General features: G+C 41.5%; 1 protein-coding gene across 6 annotated transcripts in view; it reads left to right on the top strand.

Moving 5' to 3' along the window:
- AZIN1 (antizyme inhibitor 1) overlaps positions 1-25416 on the top strand; it is a 60061-nt gene that overhangs the window by 19593 nt on the left and 15052 nt on the right. For 2 of the 6 annotated variants that reach the window (XM_073330405.1, XM_073330406.1), the window contains exons 3-6: positions 13619-13816; positions 16960-17133; positions 17455-17627; positions 22063-22197. In XM_073330405.1, coding sequence (XP_073186506.1) covers positions 13715-13816; positions 16960-17133; positions 17455-17627; positions 22063-22197 — 584 coding nt within the window. In that variant the 5' untranslated portion in view covers positions 13619-13714. The other 4 variants (XM_073330407.1, XM_073330408.1, XM_073330410.1 and 1 more) reach the window with 4 other exon arrangements.

Here is a 25416-nt window from a genome sequence, read left to right on the forward strand (position 1 = left end):
TAGAGGATAAGCTTGGTCTCCCGGAATGACAGGAGGAGCCATAACTCCGTGAATGTCTGTAGTGGTTGTGGAGCAAATATTACATTGCCTATTCCTGCAAGGAGGCCTGAATTTCTAAATATCCTGGCATTATGGACCTCCAACCCACTGCACATGAATATTGATGGATCTTCCATGGTGACCAACCATGTCTTGCAGCAGCATGGAGAAATGCCTCTTCCTGTTGATAGTCTTTGTTTCAGTGTGGGAGGGGCAAAAAATAGGCAGGTGGATCCCATTTATAGCCCATATGCAATTCAGGAGCTCCATCCATGAAAAGTCATCAAACTCCTGTGCCTTGCCAAGATTCATTACATAGCACAGCAGCACCCTCACAGCATTGGAAACCTGATCAGAATAGCCCCAACAGTTGATCTGCCAACATCAAACTGGTTAACTACTGACCTGTTAGCAATCAGGGGTGGTGAGCTTCCAGAAGGTGATGGCCACATGCTTCTTCACAGTGAGGGGAGCTCTTAATATTGGTGTTCTGCTGCTCTCGCAGCTCTGAAGCAAGCTCTGTACAGATCTTTAGGAAAGTGGCCTTTCTCACTGTGAAGTTCTGCAGCCACTGCTGGTCATCTGAGTTCTGCATCAGTATTTCATCCCACCAAGTGAGTTGGCTGAAACTAGAAACAGCACTCCACCAAATAAAGCTGCTCTGTATAAATGCTGTGCAGAAGTAACTGCTTGATTTAGTCGTCGTCCTCCTCTTTTAGCTGTATTTCCGCTTCATCCAAAGCTCTCTGAATCTGCAGAGCTGAATCCATCTGTCTGCACAACTCCAAGTGCATGTGTATCATCCTGTTTATATTAATGACTGTCATAGCACAGGGGTTCATCTATTCTGTGAGTGAAATTGATAAAAGGTTTCCAGAACAGGTGCCAAGGCTGAGCACCCTGACTTGGTCTCTCAGACTCCCCCCTCTCTCACAGCTGTGGCAGAGACTGACCTTTGCCTCTCTAGCCCTGGAGCTAGAGGGGAGGCTCTATGCCCCGGCTCTCTGCGTCTTTGGCAGCCTGGCTGTAAGCGCTTTGCAATTTCATTTGTTAGGAAGCTGAAAAATTCCAGTTTAGTTCTCCCCAAATGGATTCTTTTTCTTGAAACATCTTCCTGTGAATTTTTTTTGCATTTTTTGACCATTTTGTTTTGGTTCAAGATCTGACACCCCCCCCCCAAAAAAAACCCACCAAAACCCACAAACAGACAAAAAACCAACCCCATGGGTTTGGGTGGGGGGGTGGGGGGGTTGGTGGGAAGTGATTTCTATTTTCTAGCTAGCTTTCAGGTGATATATATCAAAGAAGGAAACCACCTTAACTTGTTTCAGAGCATAGGCTGCGTATCCAGTGCTGTCAGTTTAAATAAATAACAAATGTCTTAGTTTACAGTTTTTATGGACACTCAGATACAATAAACAGATATTTGGTTTGAATTGCTTTTCAAAGTAAAACTGAATTTTAACTTTTTTTGGCTTTCGGATATTTGTACTTTAACAGCAGTATTTAAGTATTTTACATTAAGATAAATTTTTAATGTATCAATAATTGAAAGTTTTTAATCTAGAGATCCACTCTCTTACATCCCCAGGCTCTTCATCATTTAACACCTACATCAAAGGTAGCAATTACATGGCTATGTGGCTGTCTTTTTTATAGTGCTCAGTTGATGGTAGTTGGGTCTGCCTTAAACGATATTGTCTGAAGAGTTTCAAAGCAACAGCCGTGTTAGTCTGTATTCGCAAAAAGAAAAGGAGTACTTGTGGCACCTTAGAGACTAACCAATTTATTTGAGCATAAGCTTTCGTGAAGTGAGCTGTAGCTCACGAAAGCTTATGCTCAAATAAATTGGTTAGTTTCTAAGGTGCCACAAGTACTCCTTTTCTTATTGTCTGAAGAGTGACACTTGTGGGGTAAAGAGGGTATTGTTACTGCCAACACATTACATTTATGTGACTTTTATGGTAATTCAACATTCCAAGCAAAACTTTCACTTCATAGTTTGGAATGGTGGTTTCTGCCCAAGTTGTTCAGAGTGAGGTGCAGAAAAAGATTAAAATTAAGAGCTAAACCCCTGTTTCCTCCTTCTGTTTGTCATTTTTGCCATCCTCCCTCCCTCCCAGCTATCTTGTCATCTTTGATTCCATCTAATTGTGTTGGTGGGGGGGGGGGGGGGAGGAGAAGGGGATTTGAAGAAATCTCTCCACTGAGCTTAGTTTGTACTACTAAACAGCGCCACCAGCTTGATTAAATTTAAAAATCCCAGCCTGTATTGTCAAAGTATGAAGCAGTTAGCCTAACTCTGCTCTCCCAATGGTTGACTTCAATGAGAGCAGAGTTGGACCAAGACTGAGAGCTTTAGAAAACACACATGAACAATAACTCTTGACAAAATCTCTGAGCTTTTTTTCCCTAAAAGCTAATTAAGGGATAAATCCTAAAATGAAGAGCCAGCTTGAGTGTTGGACAGATCTGTTCTTCCGCGGCTACTGAAACCCAATAGTTGAAGCTGTGTTCTCGCTAACAGTCATCCACAGAAGGATCAGTGCAGCAGAGAATCCACTTGACTGTCTGCTGTGTAGGAGCTGCTGCAAAGCCAGATGCAAAATAAGTAGTGAGCAGCTCCTGGAAACTTGCCCCTTTTCCAAACAAATCTACATCTGTTCTGCTGCCTGGGGAGCCTCTGCACCTGTGAAGGAGGGGAGATGGATTTGCTGTTCAGTGATTTAATTTTTTCTTTACATACACTTTAAATGCCTATTGTATATAAAATGTTAACTGTTCATTCCTCAAAGTCCCTTTATTTTTTGCCTCCTGACTTTACAGTAATTGGTTTTCATTTTCAGAATTCAGTGGTCTTACTCAAGCATAACTTAAAGCTGAGATGATACACTATAACCTTCAGCATATCAGATGTTCTTAATTGAAAGAAAAAAATACATAGTGTCTTATAAAACCTGGCCTGCATTTTTTTTAAACTAGCCCATTTTGTAGTATTAGACACTAATTTAGAAGAACTATGGGTAATTTGAGCAATTAATGTAATAACCTGAGAATGAATAAAAGCCCTCTTTCTCTTATTTGTGCTCAACTTCATCAGTTGTTTAAACATGCAGCTTCTTTTTCAAGTAGTGTCCCTGTGGGTGCTCCATTATAGGTATATCTGCACCCCTGCTCCTCTTATCGGAGATTTTAGGTTGCAGTGTCAGTTCAGCCCCCACATGCGCCCTGCCTCCCTCATGGTCTGCCTCAAGGTTACCTAGCGCTGCCTAGATGACACCCCCCCCCCCCTTCCTTCTTGACTGTCTTTGGCCTCAGTGAACAGTTATCCCTTTCTTATCTGTGTTGGCATAAGTAGTAGTTGATTTTGTTCTTAATAGTTAGTGTTTCCTTTTTTACTCCCTTGGGATTTAAAAAAAAAAAAGGGGGGGGGGGGGAGGAAAAAGAACTTTAGCTTGTTTCCCTGTCCGGGACTATTTCTCTCCCTACCCACCCTCCCTTTGGGTATTTAGAAGACCCTCTCTAAGTTCTTCCACTTTAAAAGGAAGGTGCGGGGAGACAACTTTCTTCTGCATTCCTCGATGCGAGAGTAGGATCGTTTCCCCTCTCCTATCCTTGGCTGCAAGAGGTGCCTCTCCTGCAAGGAGTTGATTCCTGTAACGGACACTCTCACTGTGTCTGGTGACTGGGAGAGTCCTATATCGCTCAGAAGTGCTCCCTCTGCCATCAGCTAAAGTTGTGGTCTTGCAAGAACCAGGTGCTGAAGTTAGAACTCCTCCTTATGGAGAAGGCACTTCACCCTCCAGAGGGCTCTGGTGCTGACCATGGATCATCTCTGGAGCTTTCAACTTCAGAGGCGGTAGAATTGTGTGTGGGGGGAAACAGCAGATTCCCCCCAAAAGGTTTGTGGGGAAAAAAAGGGCTCCAAATCTGCAAACTGAGTTGGCCAGCCAGCAGGGTTCCCTAGTGTGATCAACCACCCCGGTACCAGTGGCTCCAAAGCACAGTATCCAAAAACATCAGGGTGCCTCTGCTGTGAGCTCTGCCACACCACCTAGAGTCTCTGAGGCAGCATTACCCCCCTCTAAGGACCAAAAACAAAACAAAACAAAAAAAAAACCATATTGCCTCTAAAGGAGCAGCACTGAGAAAACCTTTGGTCTAGGGAGCGCTATGCACCTTCCAAACAATTGGTACTGACAACATACTGTGGACACTCCTCTGTGGTTCTGAGTGAGCCAACGGTACCACAAGAGTTCCGGTACCCTAGAGACCTGACAGTTGGGGAGGAACAACAATCCCCATTACTTGTTACTAGTCCCTGGTACTGAGCACATCCCGCTGCCTGGAATCTCCCTCAGCACTGGGCTGTGTACCACCATTACCACAGTCAGCACCATCCTTACCCAGTAAAGAGTCAGACAGTGACCAGGAGGATATAATTTCCCTGGCCTCCCGTCACAATTCAAGGATCCTCTTCAGTTTCATTGAGCTGACCTGTGTTCTTGGTTTGGGCCCCCTTGGGCCCTCCCACCACCTATGTCCTTTCCCCAACGCATGGCCGTATTGGGATCCTTGAGCGATGTACAGATCCCATACTCTGCAGGTGACTAGTGTCTCAGAGAGAGTCTGCCAGATGGTCTCCTACAGTGTCACTGTCCAGAACCCCTGAACCAGAGGAGGAGGGCTCGAAGGGGAAGCTACTTCTCCTAGTCCTCAACAGATGAGGCTGTGATGTGCCTCCCCCCCATCATTAGCTCATGATTTCATGAACTTCCAAGACCTTACTAAGAGGGTGGCGGATGAGCTGCAGATTCCTCTACAGTAGGTGCCAGATACACATCACAAGCTGGTAGATATTCAGCACACCACCTCCTCATCCAAAATTGCCCTCCCAATTAATGAAGCAATTCTAGTTCCTGCCAAAGTCATCTGGTGAACACTAATCTCCATTGCACTAACCTACAAGAGCTGACAAAAATACTACATCCCTCCCAAAGAGGCAGAGTTCCTGTTTCAGCATCCATAACCCAGCTCCATCATAGTGGGTGCGGTTAATGCAAGAGGCAAGCAACAGCATACCAAGTAGACCCCATACAGTGAGGATCAGAAAAAGCTAGATCTCTTTGGGAGGAAGGCATATTTATTGGCAACATGGCAGTTTAGAGTCGCAAACTACTGAGCTATCATGGCTAAATATTATCGTATTAATTATGGGAAACTCAGTGTTTCTGACAGGTTTCAGAGTAGCAGCTGTGTTAGTCTGTATTCGCAAAAAGAAAAGGAGTACTAGTGGCACCTTGGAGACTAACAAATTTATTTGAGCATAAGCTTTCGTGAGAGGCAAATAAATTTGTTAGTCTCTAAGGTGCCACTAGTACTCCTTTTCTTTCAGTGTTTCTGGACATTTTACCAGACACACACAAGGAGCAGGACATTGTCAGAGATGGTCAGTTAGTAGCCAGAACAGCACTACAGATGGCGCCGGATGCAGCTAATTCAGTGGCCCACTTGGTCTCCATGGCAGTGAGACCCACCTGCTCCAACCTGGGATCGTAACCTAGTTCTCAGAGCTTTGACCAGACCTCCGTTTGAGCCCATGGCAACTTGCTCTCTCAACACCTGTACATGAAGACTGCATTTCTAATGGCCATCACCACCTCAACTAGGTGCATAGAAGAAATAGCAGCCCTAATAGCACACTTACCATACATGGTCTTTTTTAAAAAGACAAAGTAACTTTAAGTCTGCATCCCAAGTTTCTCCCTAAAGTTGCCTTGACTTTCCATATGAATCAGCAGATCTGTCTTCCTGTTTTTTCCCTAAAACCACATTATGACAACAAGGAGGCCATTCTGAATACGCTAGATTTTAGAAGAGCACTAGCATTCTACTTTGACAGAATTAAGGACTTCAGGAGGTCCTTTAAACTCTTCCTTTCACTTGCGGAAAGATCCAAAGGCTCTGCAATACCATAAGAGCGGCCATACTGGGTCAGACCAAATGTCCATCTAGCCCAGGATCCTGTCTTCTGACAGTGGCCAATGCCAGGTGCCCCAGAGGGAATGAACAGAATAGGTAATCATCAAGTGATCCGTCCCCTGTTACCCATTCCCAGCTTCTGGGAACAGAGGCTAAGGACGCTATCCCTGCCCATCCTGGCTAATAGCCATTGATGGACCTATCCTCCATGAACATATCTAGTTCTTTTTTGAACACTTTTCAGAGTAACAGCCGTGTTAGTCTGTATTCGCAAAAAGAAAAGGAGTACTTGTGGCACCTTAGAGACTAACCAATTTATTTGAGCATGAGCTTTCGTGAGCTACAGCTCACTTCATCCGATGAAGTGAGCTGTAGCTCACGAAAGCTCATGCTCAAATAAATTGGTTAGTCTCCAAGGTGCCACAAGTACTCCTTTTCTTTTTTTGAACACTGTTATAGTCTTGGCCTGCACAACATCCTCTGGCAAGGAGTTCCACAGGTTGACTGTGAGTTGTATGAAAAAATACTTCCTTTTGTTTGTTTTAAACCTGCTGCCTATTAATTTCATTTGGTAACCCTTAGTTCTTGTGTTATGAGTAAATAACACTTCCTTATTTACTTCTCTACAACAGTCATGATTTTATAGACTTCAATCATATTCCTCCCCCTTAGTTGTCTGTTTTCCAAGCTGAAAACAGTCTTAATCTCTTCTGCAGTCTTAATTTCCCAGTCTTAATCTCTCCTCCATATGAAAGCTGTTCCATACCCCTAATAATTTTTGTTGCCATTTTCTGAACCTTTTCCAATTCCAGTATACCATTTTTAAGATGGGGACGACCACATCTGCACGCAGTATTCAAGATATGGGCATACCATAGGAATCATGGACCTGGAAGGGACCTCGAGAGGTCGTCTAGTCCAGATCCCTACACTCAAGGCGGGACTAAGTATTGTCTAGACCATCCCTGACAAGTGTTTGTCCAGCCTGCTCTTAAAATACCCAATGATGGAGATTCCACCACCTCCCTAGGCAATTTATTCTAGTGCTTAACTGCTCTGATAGTTAAGACGTTTTTCCTAATGTCCAACCTAAACTGCCCTTGCTGCAATTTAAGCCCATTGCTTCTTGTCCTATCCTCCGAGGTTAAGAACAACAGTTTTTCTCCCTCCACCTTATAACAACCTTTTATGTACTTGAAAACTGTTATCATGTCCCCCCTCAGTCTTCTCTTCTCCAGACTAAACAAACCTAATTTTTTCAATCTTCCCTCATAGGTCATGTTTTCTAGACCTTTAATCATTTTCCTTGCTCTTCTCTGGACTTTCTCCAATTTGTCCACATCTTTCCTGAAATGTGGCGCCCAGAAGTGGACACAGTGCTCCAGTTGAGGCCTAATCAGAGTGGAGTAGAGCGGAAGAATTACTTCTTGTGTTTTGTTTACAATACTCCTGCTAATATATCCCAGAATGACGTTTGGTTTTTTTGCAACAGCGTTACACTGTTGACTCATATTTAGCTTGTGATCCACTATGACCCCCAGATCCCTTTCCGCAGTATTCCTTCCTAGGCAGTCATTTCCCATTTTGTATGTGTGCAACTGATTGTTCCTCCTAAGTGGAGTACTTTTGCATATGTCCTTATTGAATTTCATCCAATTTACTTCAGACCATTTCTCCAGGTTTCATTCATAAAACTTTGCTTATGAAGTTATATTAATAAAGTGAACAATTAAAAACTATTTCATTGATCAGTTCTACAATAACAGCTAATTTAGATCCCATCATTTTATGTGTATAGTTTCTAATGTGCATATTGGCTCAAAGACTATCCAAATGGGTCTCGTGTTACATTAATCACTGTTATTGGGTGCAAACTGTTGCCTCTGTCTGGAATCTTTATGCACTCCACAATTTCTACCTTGGTTGCATTCCTTAAAGATGTCCCCTATCTTGGAAATCTGCAGAGCTGGGACTTAGATCTCTGTCCACACTTTCACAGAACAGTATGCAATCACTGGAGATTTGGCCTTCAATGCCATCTTCGACTCCGCAGTACTCTGTAGTAACAGACTCCACTCCAAAGTCCCAGCCATCCAGGAGGGATACTGCTGTGAAGTTACTTACAGTGGAACACATACAGAGGGACACATCTCAAAGAACAGTCAAATACTAGTTTTGCCTTAAATTGTAGTGTTGAGAAATGGCAAAGGAAGTGATTTTAACTCCTTTTATAGCTTTTCCTCTCTCCATCAGTCCTTGAATAGATTCCAGAACTTAACCAAATTTAATAAAATGAAGATTTGAGCTAGAGTCTTCCCAGTGTTGTTTTCTTGTAACTTCTGCCTGTGGTCTGAAAATGGGTTCATGGGCTCCTGCCTAGGACACTGGCTAGCTGTCAAGACCACGATATTGCTGGGGTGTTTAAAATGCTACTGCATTGTGCATAGTAGCTATGTAAACAGTATTCTGGTGTTCCATGTTGGTGTCATTGATTCCAAATCAAATGTGCTGAAGTTAAAAGTAAATTTTTAATTGCCAAACTCAACCTGATCTGATAGACATTTCCACTATCTTTCTGGCTCACATTACCTGTATCGAGGTTTCTACAGCTGAGAACTTAGTAAATAATTCTGTTGATGCTAATCAGGGGATCCATCTCACTCTCCTGTAGTTGTTTTGGCCCTGCAGGGCTCACAAAAGTAGAAATCTCAGATAAGCTATATGTACCAGGGCAGGTATGCCAGATAAGAAGGTACAGGTTTTTTTTTTTCAAGGCACTTTTCTGACCATATAGTTTTAAAATGAGTCCAAATAGAAAGCATGTAAATCAAGGCCCCATGATTTGTTTCCATACACCAGATTAAAATGCTAAGAAGTTGAACTGCATATAGAAGTTGTCCTTCTCAAAGATGGCCTGAGATACTAGCAGTGTTGTTTTCGTAACCTTACTAAGCAGGATTAGTGAAATTGGTTTTACATTTCATTTCACAGTATCCTTTTTGGGGAAAGGGTGAAGGGGCTAGTACAGTGTACTCCTGATATAATACTGTGCCCCCCCCAAAAAAAATTCTGCACCCAGTATTTTAAAATTCTGCAAACTTTATTTGTCAATAAATAAATGTGATGGCTCCAACATGGTAGTAGCCTGTGCTCCCCAATGCAAGCACGGAGATGGGAGATCACCCTGCAGCCCTGTCCCCTCCTCCCTGGGACACGGACTCAGTGGTGAGGCTGCACCCATCCCTGAAATGGCACAAGGGCTAGGCCTGCCCCAGAAACACCCCGGGGCCCTGCACCTCCATGCCACGTACACTAGGAATAGGAAGGAAGGCTCAGCCCAGCTGGGTGCAAGTGGGAGGGGATCCAGGTGTGGGGTGAGAGGTTCTGTATGGGGAAATCTGGGTGCAGGTGGCTTGGTGGGGGGTCTGGGTGCCAGGGGCAGTCTGGATGGAGATCTGGGGTGGAGTTTGTCAGAGTGGGGGTATGAGAGCAGGGACAGTTTGGGTGCAGGGGTGAGGGTCCAGATGCTGGGAGGGTGGGGCTTGGGTGCAGGGGGTTCTGTGTGGGGGATCTGTATATGGGGGGAGGTCCCAGATGTATGAGGGTTGGGCAGATGGGGGAGCAGCTCCTTATACAGTGACTCCTCACCCCCCTTGACTGAGGCGCAATGTGGGCAGGAAGCAGGGGGAGGGAAGGTTTCTGGGGATGGGTCTGACCCAGCCCTGGCTGCTCCTTGCAGGAGAAGAGGAAGGCCCAGCCCAGCCAGGATTAACAGCTGAGCCTGGCACAGGGTAGGAGCCACTGGCTGGAGCATCCCCAGCCCCGCCCTGCCCCCTCCCCCCCGATTTACCTCTCAGATGGCTGCTCTGGGCACCCAAAACAACGCACCCGCGCTGCTGGGGAGTGGCACATGACGACTTTTGCAGATTCCCTTTGCTTCCCCATCAGAGAGTCATTTTTCAGCGGGGAAGCAAAGAAATCTGTGGGGAAATTAATTCTGCTCATGTGCAGTGGTGAAGAATTCCCCCAGGAATAGTACAGTGGTCTTCAAGCCATCTGAAGTCATAGTTATCTTACTAACTTTTGGAAACAGATCAACCATGTTTTGTGGTGGTTTTGGTTTTTTGTTTTTTGTTTTTAACCCCTTGGTAGAAATATAGCTTTTAGTGCTTTACTTAGGACCCCAAATATAGGAAAATGCTGACATTTGAAACAATGGGTTCTTTTCATTTGGTTATTGCAGCTTCTGTACAATTGTTCCCAGAACTGTTATTAAAATCTACAAAAAGCTTTTATTTCAAAGCAAAGTAGCATATCTTTCCAGAAAGCTCTCAGCTTTTTCCTAATCAGTTTTCAGAGTAGTAGCCATGTTAGTCTGTATCCACAAAAAGAAAAGGAGTACTTGTGGCACCTTACAGACTAACAGATTTATTTGAGCATAAGCTTTTGTGAGTTACAGCTCACTTCATCAGATGCATTCAGCGGAAAATACAGTGGGGAGATTTGTATGCACAGAGAACATGAAACAATGGGTGTTACCATAAATACTGTAACGAGAGTTATCAGGTAAGGTGAGCTATTACTAGCAGGAGAGGTGGGGGGGGGGGGGTTTGTAGTGATAATCAAGATGGGCCATTTCCAGCAGTTGACAAGGACATTTGAGGAAGGGGGGGGGGGGGAGAATAAACATGGGGAAATAGTTTTACTTTGTATAATGACCCATCCACTGCCAGTCTTTATTCAAGCCTAAGTTAATTGTATCCAGTTTGCAAATTAATTCCAATTCAGCAGTCTCTCGTTGGAATCTGTTTTTGAAGATTTTTGTTGAAGAATAGCCACTTTTAGGTCTGTAATCGAGTGACCAAAGAGATTGAAGTGTTCTCCGACTGGTTTATGAATGTTATAATTCTTGACGTCTGATTTGTGTCCATTTGTTCTTTTACATAGAGACTGTCCAGTTTGACCAATGTATGTGGCAGAGGGGCATTGCTGGCACATGGTGGCATATATCACATTGGTAGATGTGCAGGTGAACGAGCTTCTGATAGTGTGGCTGATGTGATTAGGTCCTCTGATGGTGTCCCCTGAATAGATATGTGGACACAGTTGGCAACGGGCTTTGTTGCAAGGATAGGTTCCTGGGTTAGTGGTTCTGTTGTGTGGTTGCTGGTGAGTATTTGCTTCAGGTTGGGGGGCTGTCTGTAAGCAAGGACTGGCCTGTCTCCCAAGATCTGTGAGAGTGTTGGGTCGTCCTTCAGGATAGGTTGTATATGCTTGATGATGCGTTGGAGAGGTTTTAGTTGGGGGCTGAAGCTGATGGCTAGTGGCGTTCTGTTATTTTCTTCGTTGGGCCGTTCCTGTAGTAGGTAACTTCTGGGTACTCTTCTGGCTCTGTCAGTCTGTTTCTTCACTTCAGCAGGTGGGTATTGTAGTTGTAAGAATGCTTGTAATAGCTTACCTTACCTGATCACTCTCGTTACAGTGTGTATGGTAACACCCATTGTTTCATGTTCTCTGTTTATATAAATCTCCCCACTGTATTTTCCACTAAATGCATCCGATGAAGTGAGCTGTAGCTCACAAAAGCTTATGCTCAAATAAATTGGTTAGTCTCTAAGGTGCCACAAGTACTCTCTTTCTTTTTCCTAATCAGTGTGACATTTTCAACCAGAGATTTTGGGGAATATCCACAATGTTCACATAAAAGTGGTAGCCAGACAATTTTTATAAGCTCCAGTCTGGGATCTGAAAAAATGGAAAGCTGGACAGTTAATCTTTAAAATCTCAAAGGGTTCTAACAGACTGTTTTAAGCAGGATTAAACTAGTTCAGCCTATTAAGCAAGTAAGACTGATGGGATAATCCAGTGAGCAATTGGTAGTTCTCAGCCATGTGCACAGTTTTACATGAAATTACTTGGCCTTATCTCACATACCCCATATTAATACATTGCATATATTTAATAAAAAAATATTTTTTAGTTATTCAGGGCCCTTCTTGACCCAAATTGTCACTTTGTTAAATTGAATTGATGCACTTTGTTCAGAAAAATTTTTTAACTGTCAATACAGACTTTATTATTAAACAAAAGACAAAACGAATGCATGTTTCTTACATCAGTGATTTTATTTTGAAGTCTGTCACTATTGATCGCAACATAGCAAACACAACAAATGAGTTTTAAAACAACATGCAGTTATAGTTCTTATACAATTTCAAAGCTTCTTAAATAACTGCTTTTCACTGATCTTATTTCCATTCTATTGATATCTTTAGCTCTTCTGAAATAGAGATGTCAAAGACCGTAGATAAAGTTAGAATGGCACAAAGTCAAGTTTTTTTTCCCATCCTGGATTTAATATCCACATAAAATGGGTATGCATTTGTATTTTCTAAATTCAAAACAAAACTGTGAACGGAAAATATAGGAACAGCCTAACAAATCTCAGTGCGAGCATGTTTCCAGTAGACTCCAGGGTTCCTTGCGGATAGGGCCTCCATGAATATGGGTTGTCTACACTTAAACCACGGCAGTGGCACTGCTGTAGCACTTCAGAGAGGACACTACCTAGGCTGATGGGAGGAGTTCTTCTGTCAGCGTAGGTACTGCCCCAAGAGGCAGCTGCCAGGATTCTCCCATCGACCTAGCGTTTTCTACACCGGTGGTTAGGTCGGTTTAACTGCGTTGCTCAGGAGTGTGGATTTTTCACACCCGTGAGCTGTGTAGTTATACCAACCTGATTTTCTCGTGTAGACCAGGCCTCAGCAAGAAGCATACTATTGAAAGCCTTGTATACACATCCGTCTCCAAACGTAAGGAATAACACAGAAGGGGTTGCAGCTGTTAAGATGATAAAGCACATCCAGTGCTGATGACACTCTGGACATTGAACTATGCTTCCACACACAAGGTGGATGAGGTAATATATTTTATTGGACCAACTTCTGTTGATGAAAGAGACATACTTTCAAGCCACACACAGCTCTGTACAGATCAAAAGCTTGTCTTTTTCACCATCAGAAGTTGGCCCAATAAAAGAGATTACCTTACCCAACTTGACTCTAATATCCTGGGACCAACACTGAAAACAAGCTTCCACCCACCCATGTTTTGGTTTTACGGTTTATCTACGAGTATTTTTAATAATTTGTTTATAATCCAGAGCAGTACATTTTGAATTCCTGTCGCGAAACACAAATAAATGTGTGTCCAGCCTGAGACCCTTCCAAGAACAGGACTTTCATAGGAACTATTTCAGCCATTTGAACAGAGGTAAGAATAGTGCCTTTCTAGTAGAAAATATGAAAGCTGACTCATCTCAAAGTTTAGCATCAGTTTAAGGCAGTTTTATTTTATTTTACACAATTTTACTAATTCTCAGAGTATCTTTGTGCAGGACCCATGTTCTCTTCATCCATGGTAAGTGAAGGGAGCAGAGCAGAAAGTTTCATTTAATAAGTGTCTTATCATTTGCAGCACACCGAAAATGGAAGGTCTGTTGTAAATTTAAATAGAAGCCTTCGGGGCTGATGTGTGCTGTTTGCTATCAGCTGGTTTATTTTACCTTTTTTTTTCCTTTTCTTTTTCTGTTGTGCAGTTTGTTGCATAATTTAAGGACCCGGATCTAAGGCTTGGCGGCCTGTCCCTTGTGTTTCTTGGTTTATGACTGTCGGCTTTGCGGAATACGGCTGAGATGAAAGGATTTCTTGAGGATGCAAACTATTCTATTGGCTTGCTGGATGAAGGAGCAACTCTTGGAGATGTTATTGACAACTATGTTTATGAACATACACTTGTAAGTATTTGATATCCACGCCTTCTAATTTAACTGAATTAATTTTCATGTATAATTTTCTAGTACTTAAATTTTTCAGTTCCTAGTTTCAAATTGTTTGACTAGCAAGTGTATTGTAGGCAAGATGGCAATGACGCATACAGTTAAGTTTGCCTAACCTGTTTAATTATAAACCCCTTTCCAATTGCTTATAACTTTGCTGAATTTTAACCATTTGGGCTGAAATTTTCCATGTTTGCTCTCTGCCTCAGGCTGAATTTTGTTGGCAAAGTTTGAGCAAAACCTGGTCAGCCACTTCCAAGAATGAGGTTGTGGGGAAAATAGCTTTGCCAGTGTTAAATAAATAAAATTCTCCAGCTGTTCCTATGAAGAGCTTAGCTATGGGATTTGGAGCAGCGACCTGAAGTTTGGCCAGTATTTAGTGCTGGGGTTAGAGAAGTGACTTTTATTGCCCCCATGAAAATTTGCCCAGATTTGGCTGATTCATAAGCCTCTGAAAATAATCATTTGCACATGCTCAGAGATTGTTTGGGTCTTCCTGTTAAAAATTTCTATATTCCATCTGCACTGAGCAGTCCCACAGAGCCCTTGGTAAGTGCACTTACCGCATATGGTAAGTGCACTGTATATGCTCCCCGTTCCCAACGAACCTCCTACATGCTAGGAACAGAGGGGTGGGGTAACAACAGCAGCAGCTCCTCCTTCAGCCTAGAGGAAGGTATGCTGCACTGGGAGCCAGGAAGAGACAGTGAGTTCTAGTCTTGGATCTTCTACTGACTAGTTTTATTAATTCTGTGATGTCATAGACTTTTTTTATTGAGCAAGGTCTCACACCCCAAAGTTAAGAAGCAGGCAGACAGCATAAAGGGGTAATGGAAGTGTTGCACAAGGCCATCTGTGGCAGAGCTCAGAATAGAACCCTGTTCTTTAATATGCCATACCTAAGAGTTAACCAGGTTGCACAGGTGACCTGGCATTTTCCTAACTTTTGAGTGCTTGACTTTAGAACCTTAATGTACTTTTAGTATAGATTCTTGTATAGAATTGTAATTATAATCTTGATGCCTCAGATAGATGGGGGAAAGAACCTCAAATCACGTCAAACCAACCTAATATCCTTCTCTGACAGGGTAACAAGGCTTGTGGAGGGGGGAAAGCAGTAGATGTCATATCTCAACTTTAGTAAGACTTTTGATACTGTCTCACATGATCTCTTCATAAGCAAACTAGGGAAATTTAGCCTAGAGATGAATCTGCTATAAGGTGGGTGCACAACTGGTTGGAAAATCGTACTCTGAGAGTAGCTATCAATGGTTCATAGTCAAACTGGAAAGGCATATCAAATGGGTTGCAGTAGAGATCTGTCCTGGGTTCAGTTCTAGTCAATATCTTCATAAATTTGCCTAGTGGCATAGAGAGTACACTTATAAAGTTTGCAGATGATGCCAAGTTGGGAGGGGTTGCAAGCACTTTGGAGGATAGGATTAGAATTCAAAATGATCTGGACAAATTGAAGAAATGGTCTGAAAGAAATAGGATGAAATTCAGTAAGGACAAGTGCAAAGTACTACACTTGGGAAGGAATAATCAATTGCACAAATACAAAATGGGAAACAGCTGCCTAGGAAGAAGTACTGCAGAAAAAGATCTGGGGGTTATAGTGGATCACAAACTAAATATGAGTCAACACTGTAATATTGTTACCAAAAAAGTGAACATCACTCTTGGACATAGCAGCAGGAGTGTTGTAAGCAGGACGTGAGAAGTAATTCTTCCACTCTGCTCAGCGCTATGGTCTCAATTGGAGTACACTGCTCAGCACTAAATTGCCCAGCAAAGGCCTCCACAGGAAAGATATGGAGAAAGTCCAGAGGAGAATGACAAAAATTATTGAAGGTCTAGAAAACTTGACCTACAAGGAAAGGTTGAAAAAATTGGGTTTAGTCAAGAGAAGACTGAGGGGGGACATAAAAGTTTTCAAGTACATAAAAGGTTGTTACAAAGAAGAGGGTGATAAATTGTTCTCCTTATCCACTGAGGACAGGACAAGAAGTAATGGGCTTAAATTGCAGCAAGGCAGACTTATATTAGACATTAGGAAAAATTTTTCAAATTTTGAGGGTAGTTAAGCACTGGAACCAATTACCTAGGAAAGTTGTGGAATCTCCACTAGATGTTTTAAAGATAAGGATAGATAAAGATCTGCCGGGGATGGTCATGATTAAGGCTACGATACAGTCACAGTTATTTTTAGTAAAAGTTATGTACAGGTCACGGGCAATAAACAAAAATTCACGGTCTGTGACCTGTCCGTGGCTTTTACTAAAAATACCTGTGACTAAATCTGGGGCGGGCGCTGCTGGGGGACATCTGGGGGGTGTGGCTGAGGCTAGGGGGTGCGGGGGGGGGTGTTGCTGGGGGGGAAGCATCCAGGGGGGTGGCTGAGGCAAGGCATCCAGGGGTCAACGGACCGCAGCAGCTGGTGTGGCTGTCCTGGGGGCCACCTGAGTAGCTGTCCCCAGAGTCGGCTGCTCTGGGGTCAGCCACACTGGCCCTTGCAGAAGTCACAGAAAGTCACTGAATCCGTGACTTCCATGATCTCCGTGACAGACACGGAGCCCTAGTCATGATAAATACTTAATCCTGCCTCAGTGCAGGGGACTGGACTAGATGACCTATCGATGTGCCTTCCAGTCCTACATTTCTGTGATGCTATGGCCCTGGCCCTGCTCAAGAAAGTTGAGGACTTTTTTTTTTTTTTTATAAAGAAGTGCTTGTAATGGAAATATTTTGTTACCTTAAATATAGTTCTTGCAAAAGCCATAATACTAGGCATTTAAGGTAGGGCCTTTCATCCAAGGAATTTTAAAGTATTATGTAAATAATTTTAACAACTTCCTCGAAGGAATAGGTATTGCCTTCATTTTAAATTTGGGTAAATTGTGGCACAGAAGTCAAATGAATTGTCCACGGTCATACATTAAGCAAATGGCAGAATAAAAAATATATAACCTATGATTCCCAGTCATTCTTTGACCTAATAAACATGAGATATTTGTGCGTCCTAGGATATTTTTGCTTTGACTTCAGGTCCACCATTATAGATACGTGATTTTTATTTTTCTACTGTCCTTTGTTTATAGACTGGAAAAAATGCATTTTTTGTTGGTGATCTTGGAAAGCTTCTGAAGAAACACAACCAATGGCAGAATGTGATGGCACCAGTAAAACCATTTTACACTGTAAAATGCAATTCCACTCCAGGTGTACTTGAGATTTTGGCAGCTCTTGGAATTGGGTTTGCATGTTCTAGTAAAGTGAGTGTTTGTTCTATATATCCTGTTTGCCTGTCAAATTACCCTCTCTCTATCCTGGAGTTCATTAAATTTGTCCTGTATAAAACTTATGCTCTTGGTGTTAGTTACCATGCGGACACATTCTTTGCCTTAAACTGTAAACCCTTCATTATGATTTAGTATAGCAATTCCATTTTGTACTCTTGAAGCAGCTTATAATATACAGTTTAATTAGAAGAAAACCTTATTTGAGCTATATATCCCCACATAAATTGAAGATAAATTCGCTACTGAAACTCATTTGACTTGTGTTTAACACTTTAATACTGTCTTGTTTTTCAGTCTGAAATGGCATTGGTACAAGACTTGGGCATTGCTCCTGAAAACATTATATATACAAATCCTTGCAAGCAAGCTTCTCAGATAAAATATGCAGCGAAAGCTGGGGTAAACATCATGACTTGTGACAATGAAAGTGAATTAAAGAAAATTGCACGTAACCATCCAAGTGCTAAGTAAGTGTTGCATTGAAAAGAGAGAGAAATCTTAGTTTTTCTTATTGTTGTGGGAATTTAACTTTGGCTGTGGTATGGTTTGTCTGTTTACCTGGAAGCAAGAGAAGCATGTGGGTTTTTTAGTGCAGTTTACTTGCATGTATTTTGTCCAACCTTGGCTCTGGTGTAGCAGTGTTTCTCTAAAGATATTTTGTTGCAGGATTTTCTCTTCTGGGTCTCAGCTTCCTAGCATAACAGGTGGAACTTCCTATGCTCAGGAGAACCTGGGGGGAACTTTGGCTTTGGGGGCCCAACTTTCACTTCAGTATTCTGGCAGTTTAATTTCAGTACGTTGGCACCTGCCTTGAGGCCTCAGCTTCTCTTCATCTACAAGTAATCTTGCTTTGCATGGCTTCAGTGTTTTATTTCAGGATGTCATCCATTTACTTGACTCCCAACAGCTTCAATTGTCAACAAATGACCACATACACTGAATCTTCTGCCTGGGATTTGGGTGTGCTGTGTAGTGGTGTCAGATACACCTGCAGATGTCACAAGCGAATTAAGAGTAATGGGTATTGCCTTCAGTCCCTTCTTGAGATACCCCAGCCATGGCTCAGAGTACTTCAAAAGAGAAATCACTCAATCATAAACCTGAGTCTGCTTCAGCTGCTGAGGGCTGGAGTTCCGTTAGTGCCACCCACATTGGTACAGATTCCACTTCCCTCCAGACCCAGTGCGAGAGAGCTTCCCCTCAAAGCATCTTGCATCATTCCCATTCATAGCTTGGGGGTCGCCTATGGTCCGAGCCTCCCAAGACACTGCAAGTTAGTACTTTAAGTGAACAGTACTGTGCTTCACATTGGTGAACAAGGCATTGCTTCCACGTAAATTTCAACAGGAAACACCAAGAAACAAGTTGCCCTGACATATCACTACCAAAGCACCTGACTCTGTTCAGGTTCACATCTTGGAGATGGATGTGGGGAGATTCTGTGATGGTACGTGTTTGGGATCTTGCCACATCCCTCCTGGTTATCTCTCAGGCTGTCCCAAAGGCTACAGTACTCCCTTCAGTGCTTATCTCCCACCCTGCTTTGAGACCTGGTGGCGCTTCACACAATCAGAGCACCGTCTGCACAGAGACTACACTCACACTGAGCTGGTGCATGAAGCATTGGCTTTGACATAGGTACCTCATGCAATTGAAGGGTCTTAAGAAAAGCAGTGTAGATGACTTCTGTGGTATTGTGTATGCTCCATTAGCGTGTTAGATAGATCACTATAGTGGGAGCAGGGTGGTGATCAGGATGACATGGCTTCTATTGGGAATCAGATAAGCTGACCACCAACTAATGGCAAATACATTTCCATTGCAGAGCAGCAGCAGGTTAGCAAGACTGTGGGAGGAACTGGCTTCCTCCAGTTTCTTGAAAAACTGGCTAAGTTGGCTAGTTTGAGTTAGTGCCAGTTCAGGAATCTTCAAAGGCTATAATCAAGACTTTCACCTCCATCCAGTAGGCTTGTGGTACCATTGCACCCTCTTTGGGTCCAGCTGGTGAAGAAGTATCAGGCTGCCCAGACTGTTGTCCCTGTCAGACAGTCAAGAAGTATTTCAGCTAAGTTTCCCCTCTCTCTGCCCTGCCCCATCCCCACATGAGCTTGTGGTTGAGGTGACCATGGCTGGAACAGACTGTTCATTGTGATCCTGATCTTCAGTGCTAAGATTCTTTTGGACAAAGGTTTACTAGTGCACAGTTGGCTCCTTTAGCATGGTGAAATATCAGTTCTTCACGGTCAAAGGACAGACTGACTTTTGAAAAAAGGCCTCTGCCCTGGTTCAGTCAGTCTTTTTGGACAAAATGCCAGGACTCTTTAAGGTACATAACTAATCTTAGTGCAGGAGGGCATGGACCTGGGCTGGCATCTGGTACAGACAGCCTTTGATGTGGGTGATGGTAGCTAGCAGGTGTATGTGAAAGCCTTTATAAGCTAAAGACCCTGTTAAAGGATCATTCAATCAAAGTGGCTTGTGCTGTCTTCCTCGTGGATGTTTCTAGCAGTGTACAAGACGGCTACATGATGCTTGCTCCATGCATGTACAAAGCAGTTGCTTAGATTCAGCTTACAGGAAGAAATCCCATTTTGGAGTATAAATCCTGTACAACTTGTGAGTCCAAATTCTCTTACTATATAGTTTTATTTCTTTCTGGATTTCACCTGAGTTGGCTAAACTTTTGAAGTCGTTGTGTTTGTCCTACAGTCTGAAGTGATAAGCCTGGTTTTCCTTTTGGGAGTTATCTTATACCTTCTTTGTGTACTTCAGAAATAATTTCATATTTTTGCATTGACTTGCCTTTGCTGCCTGTTCCAATCATGTGACTTTAGTTACTTGCATTCCTGGAGAGAATCCTGCACAGAAAATTGTACTTCTTCTCTGAAGATTTTCATCCATCTCTGTCGATGTTTGAAGAGGAACCTTTTTGAAGTGTTGGTTTCTCAGATTTTGATGCTTTTACTATTCAGCCTTCTGAAGCATTCTTTTCTTCTAATCATTTTGTTTTGTGATTGGCTAATTTTTCTTTGCGGAGCCTTCACATTTTGCTAAAATGTGGAATTGACTGAAAGAATCCAAAGGCACTAATTAAGCTCAGGGTGTCATGTGACCTCTGGTAGGGAAAGAATGGCTCATGCTGCTACCCACTACCATTGCCTTTAAGGGCCAAAAAGCACCAAGATCTTGGATTTCCTCCAGCCTCACTTTAGCCAGCTGAGACCCAGGTGTGAGAATCCTGCAAGATATTTTGAGAAGAGCAGAATTACAAGGTAAAGTAGTTTTCTCTTTTTATCTTGTACAGTTGTTTTCGCTAGAAAATCTTTACTGATGCTTTATAATGCTGTCATGAAAACTTGTCAGTTCAGTATGGCATATGTAGTCTTGGTTAACAAATGTTTTCAGACTAACCTTGGTGCTACTTAAGCTGTAGTGTGCAAAAATAGATATATTTTTGGAGTTTTCATATGATGAATTCAAAGGATTTGATTTTTGATTAAATAACTAGGCCGAATATATAGGTTTGTCCAAATGTTATTACGGAATACTGTATAACTAAAATTGTTTAATTTTGATAAATGATTTTTAAAAAATTCCTCTGAAGTGTTTGTGTTGGTAAAAGAGAACCAGGAAATGAAACTGGCCAGTCTACTTTAATTATCCAAAATGAGTGAAATGCCAGCAGTAACAAATGGCATAAATGACGAGCAAGGATGCTGAAGGGCACACATGGAAGAAATGGAAGTTAGATGATTCCCCCTACCCCCCCGGCATATACCTTTAAACCTGTAAATGTTTGCAATTTGAGGGTTCCATTAAATTTTTGGCAGCCGTTAGATTATCACATCGCTGGTAGTAGCCAATAGTGTGCTTATCTTTGCTTGGCAAGGAGACTGTGATCTTTCCTTTCAGATGTAGAACTTGCCAGTTATCCATGCCTTTTTCATCTCCAGATTGGATTACTGCAGTTCACTCTGCATGGGGTGCTTGGACTTCACCAGCCAACCTTCAGCTAGTGCAAAATGCGGCTTTTTATGTTTGATGGTGTTTCTCACTTGGGATTGAAAATGGAATCATTGACCCTTTTAGCTGACGTTGAGTGAGTTTGTATTAATATAATCTTGTGTTTGTACATTCTCTGGTTTTGATAGGCATGTCTTATCAAATTACCACTCCACAGCAATTAAATCATAACAAGACTGATTAAATATCAACTAATGAGACTCAGCTCACGAAGCTACAAGAAATTAGCCACCTATGCTCTAGCCAAAGACTGAGTTAATAGGTCTTCTAGCTATGATATGTGAGACCCATTGGAGGAGGAGAAATGGCACTCAGACAGCAGCCTCCTTCTCACAGGCAACCAGGAAATAATGGGGGAGGGAATGGAACACCCCTTGCACCCAGTCCAACTGCCAGTGGAGATGGGGGGATGGGAGGGGTCTCTACATGGATCAGACTTCTACCAGACAAGGCTGATGTAAGAAGAGAAACACAGCAGGCTCCAAAGGGAATCCCAGGGCACTCTTCCTCCTGCCAGCCAGGAGGAAAGGGCTGGAGAGAAGCAATCCCATTGTCACTAAAGAGCAGCTTTTGAGCAAGCACTCCTTATGAGACGGTAACCCTTTCTTTATTACAGCACCCAACAGACTCTTGCTGCTACAACAGAGTCTTAGTTGCTGCATTTCCAAATCCCTTTTCCTTGTTGGCTCAATGTTTTAGCCCCTAATTGCTAGTTTTTTCTCTGTACAGGATTGTTTTTATTAGGTTCACTTGACTCATCCATCGATGGAGCTGGAGTACTGACAACATAATCAACATACTTCTGACAGTCTTCAGGCTTCACATGTGCTGATGATGATGTAAACCAACTGTGCCCCAATCATCTTCCCCTTCTCTTAGGCTCTTACTACGTATTGCCACAGAAGACATTAGTGGAGCTGAGGAGATGAACATGAAATTTGGCACCATGCTGAAGAGCTGTAGGCACCTCATGGAATGTGCTAAGGAGCTTGAAGTCCAAATAGTTGGTGTTAAGTGAGTAGCTTTTTCATTTTCCCTTTATGTGTAATATTAAATATTCAAACTTAGATTTAACTCAAATTATTTTTTATTGTGCCAATTTATTCTCCTTTCCTTATAGGGAACAATATAAAATCCAGTTGTATCATTTCAGAATTTTTGGTGACACTTAAGCATTCAAATCAGTATGAAACAGAAAAGTAATTGCATTTGAGCTACATAAAGTGAATTTAATGCAATCCATAGTGGGAATGTGAAATCCCTTCTGCTGTAGTCAGAAAAACTGCTAGAGCATTTCATCCACTGACTTCCCTACTCTTGCTGTTGTGCTTTCCAGTGATTAGCTTTTATCTGTCTAACTCTGCATAGAAAAATAAACAGTTGAACTGATAAAAGCCAGTAGTTAAGTGTGGGAAAATCAGTACAGATACTAGGTGAGATAATGCTGTAAGATTTAACTATGGAAAGTTTTTAGTGATGTCCATAGTAATCACTTCAAATTCAGAGTTCTAGTAATTTTAGTTTTTGACCTGTAGATGGCAGAGGATCTTCTTGAAGTGTTTTTAGTCTTCCTAAACTGAGTGACCTGTGGCTCTTAAATCTAGAGTAAGCTAGATACACAAAGATGAAAAATTCTCATATCACACTGATCAAAAATCGATGCACAAATTGTCTGTACTCTTTCAACTGCTGAAAAAACTTGTGGAACACTAATGAATGTGTTTGATAGATTAAGGAAACAGTCAAAGTAAGAGGAATATTCCTTTATCAGTCACTGGGGGTGGGTTAAAAAAAATCTATTTTTTTAACCTAAACAAATTGGATTTTTTAAATTAAATACATTTTTATTATTTAATAAATTAACCTATTTAAAATTGAAGTTAGTAATGTATGTTAATGCCTAAACTTAAAGTATTAAAATTAAATTTAAAAAAAATCAAGCAGTATATGTTTGCTGGCAAAGTTTTAAAGAAAGTCAAAGCACTGAACTAATGGAAGTCATTGGCTAAGCACCTGGAACCAGTGTGTGTTGAAATGCTAAACCAGCTTTTGACAGCATTAGCTGCTTCTGCAAGTACAGAGAGAATATTTTCTTCATTTCAGTTTATTCAGTTAGTTCAGTTTAATGACTAATTCATTCAAATTTGAGAAACCAGTTGGGAGCTGAAAAAGCAGAGAAGCTTCTTCAGCTCTTCCAATATACAAAAATGAGGTGTCTGAGGATGAGATGAACTACTTATAAATCCTGAAAGACATGACCAGAAACAATTAGTTGAGTTCACTAACTGCAGATACTTCCTTTGTTTATAAATCCGTTTTAAATGCAAAATATGTTTTGATAAACTTTATGTATTCGGCACATTTAAGGTATTTTTCACTAATTTTAAAAAGCTTTGTGCATTTTTAATTGAATTCCAGTTTTGATTGAAACGTAGTTTGACAAACATCACAAGTAAAAATATTAATCTAGAAAATCATCTAGAACTGCATCATTCAGCATTTTCTATCACATTTATTCAGATTTTTGCATTTTATTATATGTTAAGCTATAGAATTGCTTTGAAATATTGTTTATAGATAATGTATCCTCCTGGTTAGCAAAAAGAAGTACCAAATTTAACCAATCAATGCAAATCACCCTTTCTTTAGAAAAGTAACTAAAATGTACAAATGCAAAACAGGATGAAAATTGATTTAAATTGATCTGTCATGTCTGTCACAATGAAGACTTAGACTCTGGATGAGGTATCAGTAGCTTAATCTGTCTAATTTTTGTCACTTCAGTAACAGTCATGTTGTGGCTGAGCTTACTTAGCGCTAAGGATGAGAAGAGAATACAAATTGTCAGCATACAGGGTTAAATCAGTATGTCTAAAACTGTTCTAACTTAATTCTAGAAATGAAAATCAGTGGGGCCACATGGTTCACAAGGCTCCAAAAAGAGGCAGAAAATATAGCTGGTTCTGAGTTCGTGTCTGGTTTTGTCACATTCTTCATTGTCTCCTTCCCTCTTTCAGATGTTTGGCCAAATAATTTGGAAAAGAACGCTTAGTCCATCCTGGCAGTGCAGGATTGGGCTCTAAAATATGTTAAAATACTCTATCCATTGTAGTTCAAACTTACATTCTACTCTTTCTCCTTCCCATCATTTGGTTGTGCTGAGCCTTTTCTTCTAACTACGGGTCATCTGTTTTGCATTTTGTACCATTTTTTATTTATAAAACAGCTTATAGAATATTGAGTGAATACATGTTACATATCAAAGTATGCATGTTAGAGGTTGAATGGCTCAAGGGGATTGATAATGGGATACAGAGCCTTTCCCCTCTAGATTGCTGCTTTGGTTCTTACCCAAGTTAGTAGTGATCAGAAGCAACCAATGGCTTTTGTGACCTTTACTCTATATGATGTAGAGTTAGTGTTTTTCACAAGCACTGAAGCTTTATATTATAGGGGCATGAAACATAAAAGGTATAAAATGAACTGTAGTCTTCATCTAGTTCCCTTGGACAAGAGTCACCCTCTTAATTGGCACCTTGTTGGCAGCCTGAGCAGAGTGGTCTAGTAGACTGTATAACCATGGAAGCTGAATTATCTTCTCATCTCTCCAGTGTCAATATGGATACATTTTTATAAAGGAAATTTATATCTTCACAGTTGTATTTATATTTTTATGTTCTGTACATAAATAAGACATCATCATTCTTCTGGACTGTCAGAACAACAAAGTTCATAAGTACTAGGTCTCTTTTAAAAGGCCCGGTGCTAGTGAGTGGGCACAAGGAACAATTTTTGTGAATAAATATGGTGTCACAATATTTTAAGTTTCCGTGATGAAAATGTTTATTTTTTTTGTGTCGTCTTCTGTCATAGTAAGATAGTAATCTTAGATTTCGAGACCAGACTGCTGGCTGAAACTGTGCTCTATTCCTTTCATGTCTGTCGTTTTAGATATGAGAAAATGGCTGGTTTGTCTCATCTGTTCTTAGCCTCTCGTTTTCTAGCTAATGTTTTCTGTTCACCTGTTTTGAATTACCCCATCTCATCTGTGCAATCAATGTGTCTAGTCCACAATCTGGTCTATTAGGAAAATAATCATAAAGAGGATAATTGGGAATAACTACTGTTCCCAGTTGTTATAACATCTATTGTTTTACTGTGTCCCTCTGGTCATTTGTACAGTTCTATAAACCTGCATTACAATAGTTTTAATTCTCCAAAGCCTAAAATTCT

Source organism: Lepidochelys kempii, chromosome 2 (genome assembly GCF_965140265.1).
Source record: "Lepidochelys kempii isolate rLepKem1 chromosome 2, rLepKem1.hap2, whole genome shotgun sequence".
In the NCBI taxonomy this organism is placed as follows: domain Eukaryota; kingdom Metazoa; phylum Chordata; order Testudines; family Cheloniidae; genus Lepidochelys; species Lepidochelys kempii.